Source organism: Coloeus monedula, assembly GCF_965178545.1.
Source record: "Coloeus monedula genome assembly, chromosome: 7".
Lineage (NCBI taxonomy): Eukaryota > Metazoa > Chordata > Aves > Passeriformes > Corvidae > Coloeus > Coloeus monedula.
Window position 1 is genome coordinate 5,422,690 of NC_138787.1, and position 10,354 is coordinate 5,433,043.

At 48.5% G+C, this 10,354-nt stretch overlaps 1 protein-coding gene across 1 annotated transcript; it reads left to right on the forward strand.

Annotated features, from left to right (window-relative positions):
• Nucleotides 1-2,400: 2,400 nt before the first annotated feature.
• Nucleotides 2,401-4,390, forward strand: LOC309575069 (ribulose-phosphate 3-epimerase-like; the record flags this gene model as incomplete). Its single annotated transcript, XM_082285234.1, has 6 exons — nt 2,401-2,447; nt 2,578-2,657; nt 2,737-2,876; nt 3,467-3,601; nt 3,760-3,846; nt 4,268-4,390. 6 exons carry the CDS (start codon nt 2,401-2,403, stop codon nt 4,388-4,390), a joined length of 612 nt encoding a protein of 203 aa, XP_082141360.1.
• Between the last annotated feature and the right edge of the window lie 5,964 nt (nt 4,391-10,354).

Consider the following 10,354-nt stretch of genomic DNA (forward strand, 5'->3'; position numbering starts at 1 on the left):
CTGTAGTACCAGTTGCATTTAATGCCATCCTGATGAGTGGCATACAAAGTACTTTAGCTGGTCTGTGCTTTCCTCCAGTATCTCTGTACCAGAACTGGTGTATTTCTGCTGTGAAGACAAACGATGCTGCTTTACATAGTGTTAGACGCCTTAAGTGCATGTCGTGTTCAGCAACGTCCGGCTGTGCCCGTCTTGTCCATGTGTCAGTCAGTCCCGTTGCCTCAGCATTTTATGCAAATGTTGTCCTGAGGATTAAATACAAAGGAACGATGGAAACGGACAGAGTTCTTCTGTGTTTGAATCTCTTGTGTAACACGGTCGGTCTCTTGGGCTCCGAAGGACTTCGATGTGTGGTTTTGTTCTGGGATACCGACAGCGCTTGTTGGAAGTTTACCCATCTGCTCCCAGGCCTGGCGTGGGGGGTGCTGTGGGAACGGGCTGTGGCAGTGGCTCTACCCGGCATGAGGCTGGAGCTGTTCTTTGGGGGGGACAAAATACACTTCGTTGGAAACTTAAGATCACTTAGAGAAGAGTTATAACTAAGATAAACAGAATTGCCCAATCAAAATTTATAAAGAAATAACATTTATTATGCAACCAAAATATCGGTCTCAAAAGCCACGATTGAGAAAAGCAGCACCGAGCCCGGGGTCGGAGCTGGGTGAACATGCATAGATCTGACCTCTATCGCATCAGACCTGCCAAGTTCACAAATGCTGCTTTGGCTGGTTCCTTCTTATACAGTTTTTGGGCAGAGTCTGAATTAATTCTATTTTTCTCGCAATTTAGCATATTCATGATGTTTTCTTGTCCGGAAGTTGGGCTGCACAAAGCCTTTCCTGGGTCTGATGAATTGTCCATCCTGGGTGATGAATGGGCCATCTCTGATGATGAATGGGCCATCTCTGGTTCCTGGAACAGTTATTTTTAGTTCCCGGAATGTCCGATTCCTTATCAGATGAGATGTAGTGTTGGGGTTTTAGTTTAGTTTTAGGTTTTTTTCTTGTTAAAGGAATTTTCTCCCATATGCATGTTGCTAGGGGACAAATAGCTGTACTTAAGAAAGAGAAAAGGGGGGTGGGGCGGGCCTGGCTACTCTTTTGTCTACACCTGGGTGTGGGGTCAGTTCGCTCTGAGCGTCCAGAGAGAGGAGCTGCAGAGAAAGGAGCTGTGGGTTCCTTGGCCGTTTTTTTTTCTTTTTCTGCTGGAAACAACGCTGGGATCCCAAAGCCGTTTTTCCCTGCCCTGCTGGAGGCTGGGCTGTGGCTGCCCTGCCCCGCTGCTGCTTCGAGCTTTCGCTACGCTGTAGCCCTGCTCGCCCTGCCTGCCTGGGCCTCCGTGGGGTTTTCCCATCTGGATACATCTCGTCTGCCACCCGGGATTTGTGCTCATCCCTGCCGCTCCAGCCTGCCGTTCTAGCCTGCCGCTTCAGCCTGCCGCTCCAGCCTGCTGTTCCCGAGAGCCCGGGATCGGCTGCCCAGCGGTTTGTGAAGCCTTTGTCCCATCCCTTCCCAGGATCCCAAGGCACCAGTGCCGCGTGCTCCCCGAGCTCGCTCCGGAGCGCCCCCTGCAGCCGCGGGGGAACCATCGCACCTGCCCTGCTCACCGGGAGCCGCCAGCGCCCCTGCCGGCTGCAAGTAGAACTGCACCCAAGGGGAAAGGGCCCGACAGCCAAGAAGGCTGGCACTGGGTTTGTCCTTGCTGTTACTGCCATAGTTATATATATAACCAGTCAAACAAAACAGCAATATAATAGTAAAGAGCTGTTATTCCTATTTCCCACATCTTTGCCTAAAGGCCCTTGATTTTTTTCAAAATTACAATAACTTAGAGGGAAAGGGGCTATATCTGCCACTTCAAGGGAGGCTTCTGCCTTCCTTAGCAGACACCTGTCTTTCGAAACCAAGACATGTAGATATCAGAAGGTGGTGATCAAGTCATCATGGTGTCAATGTCCCAGTGATAAGATCCAACCCCACCTGGGTGGAATCCTCACTTATTGATTACATCTGTGAGAGAACTTCTTTTAGTGTCGTGAAATTTTTCTCTCAGCCAGGCTGGTGGAGGGATTTTGAAACTCTGTCTCTGCATGGTCTTATTACATTTCAGTTTTATACATAATAGCACGAATTACATACTTTATTTATAACATTATTATTATTATTATTATTATTATTATTATTATTATTATTATTTCCTCCAGTTTGGGCCCGAGGGCATGGGCAGGCCAGCGCTGCCGGAGCCGTTTGTGCTGCGTCAGCTCAGGCGGAGCAGCGGCCCCAAGATGGCGAAGGCACCGCCCTGGCCCTCCCACTGCCCGGCCGGCTCTCCCTCTGTCCTGGCAGGAGCCGAGGCGGCAAAGATGGTGTTGGGGTGTCGGATCGGTCCTTCCATCCTTAAATGCTGGACTGCGGGGCCAACTACCTGCACCTGGATGTAATGGACGGGTAACGCCAGGGGCAGGTGGGAGCAGCCGGGCCGGGGGCACGGGGGGCGGCCGGAACGGCCTGCCCCTCCCCTGCCAGCCGGCCCAGGGTGTAACCTGCGGGCGGGCGCGTCTCTCTCTTCGGCCCCAAGACACTTCGTCCCGAACATCACCTTCGGCCACCCCGTCGTGGAGTGCCTGCGCAAGCGGCTGGGCCAGGAGCCCTTCTTCGGTAAGGGCCGGGGGCTGCGGGGCACTGCCCCTCCGGCAGCGGAACTCAGCCCCACTGCCCACTCGCTCTCCTCTTCCAGACATGCACATGATGGTGGCCACACCAGAGCAGTGGGTGAAGCCCGTGGCAGTCGCTGGTGCAAACCAGTACACTTTACATCTAGAAGCGACAGGCAATCCCAGGGCACTGATAAAGGACATTCGGGAGAATGGGGTGAAGGTGAGGGGAGTACACACTGTGCCCTGCTTAACTAACAACTGCCTTGCTGGCAGGTTCTCTGTGGTGACCAGTGACAGGACCCGAGGGAACGACCTGTAACTGTGTCAGGGGAGGTTTGGGCAAGATAAAAGGAAAAGGTTCTTCCCCCAGAGGGTTGTTGGGCACTGGACAGGCTCCCCAGGGAATGGTCACGCCCCAAGGCTGCCAGAGCTCCAGGAACGTTTTGACACCGCTGTCACGTACAGGGTGGGATTGGTGGGATGTCTGTGCAAGGCCGGGAGTTGGCCTTGATGTGCCTTGTAGGTCCCTTCCAACTCAAGATATTTTGATTCCACGATTTTATGAAAAACTCATTGTTTCCACTTCAGGTGGTCAGGGATTGGCACATGCAGCCCTAACACACTGTGCATGAAGCTAGTCTTCAATTTTAGTGAAGAAAATCTGGAATTTTTAAATAAAGAGGCCTGTTCTTCCTGCCATTACACAGACATGTAATTATTTTCTTAGGAATCCGCACTGAGCTCAGGCCAGTCTTGCCCTGAGGTGCATGAATCCTAAGGTGCACTTGGATTTGGCTTCCCTTCCTGCAGGTTGGCTTGGCCATCAAGCCTGGCACTACAGTTGAACACTTGGCACCTTGGGCCAATCAGATAGACATGGCTTTGGTGATGACAGTAGAACCTGGGTTCGGAGGACAGAAATTTATGGAAGACATGATGCCAAAGGTAAACTATGTTTCTCTTTCATTATTTATTGAGCTAAAAGCTAATTAACAGTAGGGAGTATAGTGGTGAAGTAGATAAACCTTGTCTAGATCTGTAAGAAGCTGTAGGGTGGCAGCTCATGTGGATCTCAGTGCCTGCCTTTTTATCTGGTTCCTCAGGTTCAGTGGCTGAGGACACAGTTTCCCTCCTTGGATATAGAAGTGGATGGAGGAGTTGGGCCTGACACCATCCATAAATGCGCAGAGGTAAGAGGTTGCAACAGAGCAGCATTCTCAGTCACTGTGCTGAGAGACTTATCAACACCCAGAAAATAAAGCTTAGGAGAAATTTTTAGTTTTCAGAGGGAACTGTAAAACACATTTAATATCAAAATCTCTTTGAGGTCTAATCTTTTTTTAATAGTGTCTATTGTAGCCTGCCCTAAGATAGAGAAGTTTGTTTCTTTTATGTTGGTGTAAATAGAAGCAATGTGATGAAGAAATTATTTATTTGGGGAAGAACTGTGTTTTCTGAACTTGACTTGGGATTGTAGTTAGAGGTGTGTCATGTGTGTCCCACTTGTTTGCACACCAGCCCAGAATTCACAACCACCTCCAGTGTTTTACAAGCAAGCTGTAGGCAGTGGCTCTGTTCCGTGTGACTAAGCGGGTGTTTGATGTCTTCCAGGCAGGTGCCAATATGATTGTGTCTGGCAGTGCTATTATGAAGAGCGCAGACCCGAGGTCTGTGATCAACCTCCTCAGGAATGTGTGTTCAGTAGCAGCCCAGAAATGCAGTCTGGATCAATGAGACCTGCCCAAGCCGTGTTCCAGAAGGCTCTGGGCACACAGGAGAACCCTTTTCTCCTGCATAAGGGAGGGCTGGATGAACACCAACTACAGAAACTTTTTGCTGCTGAACAGAGGAATCATTCCTTCGCTGCAATGAAGCAAGCAGCAGTGGGAAACATTCTTGCTGTCTTTCAGTGGTTTGAACCTGTCTCTTGATTTTGTGGAGGCTAATTTTGCGGCACAACCTCCAACAATGCTGACTGAATTGAACTACAGTCAGTTTGTTGCTTGCTAGAAGAGTGTAGCATCGCCACAAGAATCTCTCTTGTGGAAGACTCTTAATCAAACTGCCTTCTGCTGCCTGTATTTGTCATTTGATCTGTGCATTCCTACAAAACTTTTTCACTACTGCATTAAACACCCCTTCCTTGGTGTGGTAAGTTCTTTTAAGCTGACTGTCATAAATGAGTGGCTTTGGGAGTAAGTTCAAGTAAAATGCAGCTTAAGAGGGCTAAAAAAAAATCCCAGTGATGGTAAAAGTGTTCTTCTTACTATTGCATTGTAAGTATCTGGCCTATAGAAGTCAAGCATCAAATCAGTCAGTGCAGCATCTTTACCAGATCACAAAGTAGGGAATATCTTCTCATTTACCTTTCAAACAGCCAGTTAAGACAGCTGTGTCTGAAATTCCTGGAAGTGATGGAATTCCTCAGAAGAATGTTGCTTTAATACTCTTCAGATAACAAAACCTTAATCTTGCCTCTCAGTCTCCTTGGTTTGTACATATGTCTGAGTAAGTGATTAAGATGGTAACATACAGAAATGGTATCTGCTGAAGAGATATGTAGGTTGAAATGCCTGGAGATCGGTCTGTAAAACAGCTTGTGGAACCAAATAGTTATCAGTCCTTCAATTTGCTGTGTCTGCAGGCCTGGCCTGTTTGGGCATGTGAAAGGTGAGTTACAGTGCACTAGAGAAGACCAAGCAGGCCATTTTTAGGTCTCCCATGGCTACAATTAGGATTGTTGACTCCTTAATATTTCATGGTATTCTGTGTGGTATTTTTCCTTTTAAGTTGCAATTACAGAAGGGTTGCAAACAGTCTGCTGCCCTGGGGGGCCAGGCCAGGAGGCTCAGCAGCTGCAGCTAGGCAGGTGTCACCTGGCAGCTGCTGAGGCAGTGCTAGAGCTGGTGCAGCCCTTCTGAGCCTGGGACCTGTGAGGTGCCCCAGAGTGAGAGCCACTGCCCTTGCTAAGCAGGAGGAGCTAAGGCTATTTCAGACACTAGACAAGTGTCTGAAATGGCTAACTGCCACTTTTTTTGTCGGGGTCCCTCCCCCTGCCATGTAGCCCTGGGAGAGGGGCCCTGAGGGGAGGCACGGGGTTTCATAGCCCCTGGTCAGCCTCGTTCGCCATTGGTTGGTTTGTGTTTCACAGCGCGGGCAAGGACCCTCGGGTCCCGTGACTGTAAGAGTTCCTCGGCAGAACCTGGCCATGCAGCTGGGGAAATAAACATCTCTGAAACATCTATCAAGAATCTGTCCATATATATTTCTTTTCCACGGGACTCCTGGCTTGATACATCGTGTTGCAGTATCCGCACTGTAACAAATGGTGGGGAATTGCGAGCAGAACAATCCCTGATCCCTGAGCGACTGATATGTGTTAGTAAACCCTAGAAACTTTGGATTTCTTTTCTTGTTTTGTTTTGCTATTCCATCTAATCCATATCTAAACTATGGAGGAACCGTGGGAAGACTCTTGGCTCTCAGAGCCGCATATGGACATTTATCTTAAACTTGAAAAGATTCTTGAAAAATTATTTGTAAATTTTAGCTTAATTCAAGCTCAAAAGAAACTGAAACACTTCCTGGCATGGTTGTTTAAGAACTTTTTCTATGTTTCTTGGGATTTGATTCTTACCAAAGGCTTTTGGAACACTGTTTGGACACAGTTAATATTGGAGTCAAAATATATGCTGAGGGAAGGATATTTTCGTGAATATTATTTAATTACCGAGACTGTTGAGCAATGTCAGCTGTGTCTTGGCGAAGGGAAGCCTGCCTCAGGGACCGTGCAGCCTTGGCCATGTGGACCAAGCCCTTTGCAAGCAGCAGCGAGGCAATTCCCGCGCATGGGCAGAGCCACGCGAGCCACAGTGTCAGCAGCGGAGCGAGGCGCAGCGGGAGCAGCGCGACCCGGTGGTGCCCGCCCGGCCCAGCACAGCGCGTGGTGGAGCGAGCCCCATGAATGCCCAACTGAGAGGGGCGGCGCGCAGGCGGTGGCCATGGCAGCGGTGGCAGCGGAGTGGAGCCTCACCCAGCCGAAACACGCACTGAAGCAGGGCGTGGGGGAGAAATCGCTCAGGGGCCCGGCCGAGACATGGCTGCAGCGCCTGGCAGCGGCAACAAAGCTGCGACCAGAGGAGGTGACGCACGGAGAACTGAGCAGCGTGGCCCAGCCCGGCCGGCGCAGCCCTGAACGTGACCCCAGGAAGACTGCGCAGGCACGAGCAGCTCCAGCAGCTCCAGCAATTCCAACACGGGAGTGAGCAAAAGGGAACGCAAGAACGCAGCGAGACAGAAAACAGCAGCCACTCGGAAAAAGGAAAAGATCATAGTAGCTAAGATCTTAGGGGTAGTAAAATGGTATAATGTTAAGCAAAATTATGGTTTTATAACAAGGTGTGACAACCAGCAAGACATATTCGTGCAGAGAACTGCTATTAAAAAGAATAACCCTGAAAAATGCATCCCAAGCCTAGGAGATGGAGAGGTGGTGGAATTCAAAATTGTACTAGGTAGAAAAGGGTTACAAGCACCGCAGGTCACTGGGCCTGATGGTGTTCCTGTAAAAGGCAGTATATATGCTAAAAATTGTAGTCATGTTAGACAGTATCTCCATTGTAGGCCCCCCCCTACAGTCTCCCTTTCCTAATCCCACCCTTCCCTTTTACCCTATGTCCTATTACCCCCAGTGTATTCCCAATCCATTTTTTCATCCACGGTTTCCCTCACAAAACCATGCCTTTGCCAATTGTTTCCCCAAAAATCCCTTTCCAATGCCGAATGGGGGATGAAAAGGGGCAGGGAAGAAATTAAACCCTCTCCTGCCTCAGTTTCCCCACAAAGCATGCTCAGAGAGTCCTGTCTCCCTTCTGTCAGCCTTAAGATGTTCCACAGAATCTGTTTGGACATTTAAAGACTCAGGAGAGTGGCTTGTATTGTTTTAAAACTGTTCTTGTTATGTTTATCCAGTTGTTTTCAATGTTAAGTTTTAAATCTCTTTTTGTTAAAATAAAACGGGTGAGATGTTGGGGTCCCTCCCCTGCCATGTAGCCCTGGGAGAGGGGCCCTGGCGGGGAGGCACGGGGTTTCCCTAGCCCCTGGTCAGCCTTGTTCGCCATTGGTTGGTTTGTGTTTCACTGCGCAGGCAAGGACCCTCTGGCCTGTGATTGTAACAGTTCCTCAGCAGAGCCCCAGCCATGAAGCTGGGGAAATAAACCTCTCTGGAACATCTATCAAGAATCTGTCCATATATATTTCTTTTCTACGGGCCTCCTGGTTTGATACATCGTGTTGCAGTATCCGCACTGTAACATTTTTTCTGCATGGTTAATTGTGGCTTAGGTGAACAAACATTGTTGCTTCCTGTTTCCACTTGCAACGCCATTTGGGAACTAGCAAAAGAAAAATGGAGTTGTCTGGACCTATTGTACTGAGAGATACTTCAGAAGAGGTTTGCCAAAGCAAGCTTGGCCATGAAAGGCTATAGTCCCAAGAGCTGTTGGGTGTGTGTTAGAGTAGCTTATCCATGCTTCTGGAAAGAACCAGCATAGAATTTAATGTATGCATGGACAAACAGTCACAGCTCTGGTAGCTAAAATGCAGGCTGGACAGCCACCAGCTGCTACAAAAATGGTAGTTCAGGATGTGGAGTCTGGTTTTTCATGCTGTTGAAGTAGTAGGACAACAGCTCTAGTATACTAACTTCCTGCAGTTGAGTGTAAGCTGGATTGAGAGGGTAATCAAACTATTTCTACTTTTTTCCTAATTAATTTGGGGGCGACAGCCAAGCTGTGCTAGTTAATTGATGGTACTAGGCTTTGTGGAACCGTATGGTATTTTCTCTGTTCATAGGTTGTAGTAATTCTGTAATTGTTTTAAAGATGGTAAATTTGCACCTGCATTGACTCTTGGGTTAGGAGTCATGTGGGCGAGACGTTACACCCACGAAGTAAAATTACTTAATTGCTTCCTTCTGTCTGAATCCCACCAATGTGGGTTTATGCAAGTGACTCCTGCTGCAGCAGCTTTTACACATCTAAGGTCAAATCTGTTAGTGACCATGTCCATGAAGTCACAGTAATGGATGATTCTTGTTCTTTAATGCTTAAGACTGTTTCAATATGTCACCTCTATACATTTACAGAGTGATCTGTTTGGGGGCTGTTGTCCTGCTCAGTAACAAGCCCTGAGTCGCAGGATTGGAACTGAGTGCTGACACGAAAACCCAGAGAGCTACTTGCATGGTCTCCCCGGGGCTGAATAAACCCCAGGTCCATTAGATGCTGCAATCCTCTGATAAGGTTTCAGCAACAAGGGAGAGCACAGCCTGTGGTATTGAGGCACATGGTCTAGAGTGGTCCAGAGTGATCTGACAGCACAGGTCTGTCTGAAGTGGAAAACGGGATGAAAACAACAGAGCCAAGTCATGCTGGGCTTGCACATGTGCTGCACAGAGTGGTACAGCCCACAGCCCTGAGCGAGATAAAACACTACAGGAGACACACACAGAGCTTAGTTTTAGTAGGGTTTAAAGATTCTTATTTCTACTTACATTCCATTAAGGTCCTGGATGCAGAGATGAAGCATTTTACATCCTCATAGCAGCAGGAAGCATAAGAGGTGTTTAAAAAAATGCCTTGATTGAACATGGTAAATAAAGCACATGGGAAATGGCTTTGTGCAGCTGCACTCACTTTCATGCGTGGGGGGGCCTTTCTGCATTATGTTTTAACTTGGTATTTCACAGTCAGTCTTTGTAATACCTTCAGCCACAGCAGTAGGAGCAGCACTAACAGCTGTTCCAAATCTTAACAAGGTTGGGATTTGTTGGGGGTTTTATTTTCTTTTTAAAACTTTGAAAAGGAAAGAAAACAAGTAGGGGATTCTACACATTTTATGGCTTCAAGGATGAGGACCATTTATGTGGTCCCATTACCCCTAAAGCAGAAGATCATACTTATCCCGTGGCCAAGGCCATGCGGCCGCCATCCCGTGAGCACATGACTGCAGCCGTGCCAGCGGAGGTGCCCGGTTCCTGGCTGCTTGTGGCCCACGGCACCCACGGCGCCTGCGGCATCGCTCCCTCACTCACAGTCGCATGGCCAGGGACCCCGAGACAGGGACAGGGTCCGTGATAAGGCGCGCGTTCCCGAGGGGGCCGGGCGCATCCAGCACAGGCACCTCCGCTGGCACGGCTGCAGTCATGTGCTCACGGGATGGCGGCCGCACGGCCTTGGCCACGGGATAAGTATGATCTTCTGCTTTAGGGGTAATGGGACCACATAAATGCTCCTCAAGAGCTTCCCTGATTATAAGGTATGCACAGAAAGCTTCTCTTTGATCCCTTACTTTATCCCAGATCTCGTCCCAGAAACACCCCTCACAAGATCCAGGAGGTTCGATATCAAAAAGTAACTCTCGAGAAATATAGGAGAACCTTTTGAAAAGCCAGATAAAGAAATGTTCTAGATCTCCCGGTTGCATTACTTTTTTGTTTTGTTGTTCAAGGATTCCTTTTACTTCTAGATATATTTTTTTCTGTGGCCCAGAGAGCCCCATTTCCCACGATTCTTCCATAGTCCAGAGAAAATATCCAAACCAAGATGAGAAGAGAGAGGTCTAGAGTGGATTTTTACTCACAAATTTTCATCAGGGATCGGTGTCTTGCCCGCATTCCTCCACCAGTCTGTTACTGCA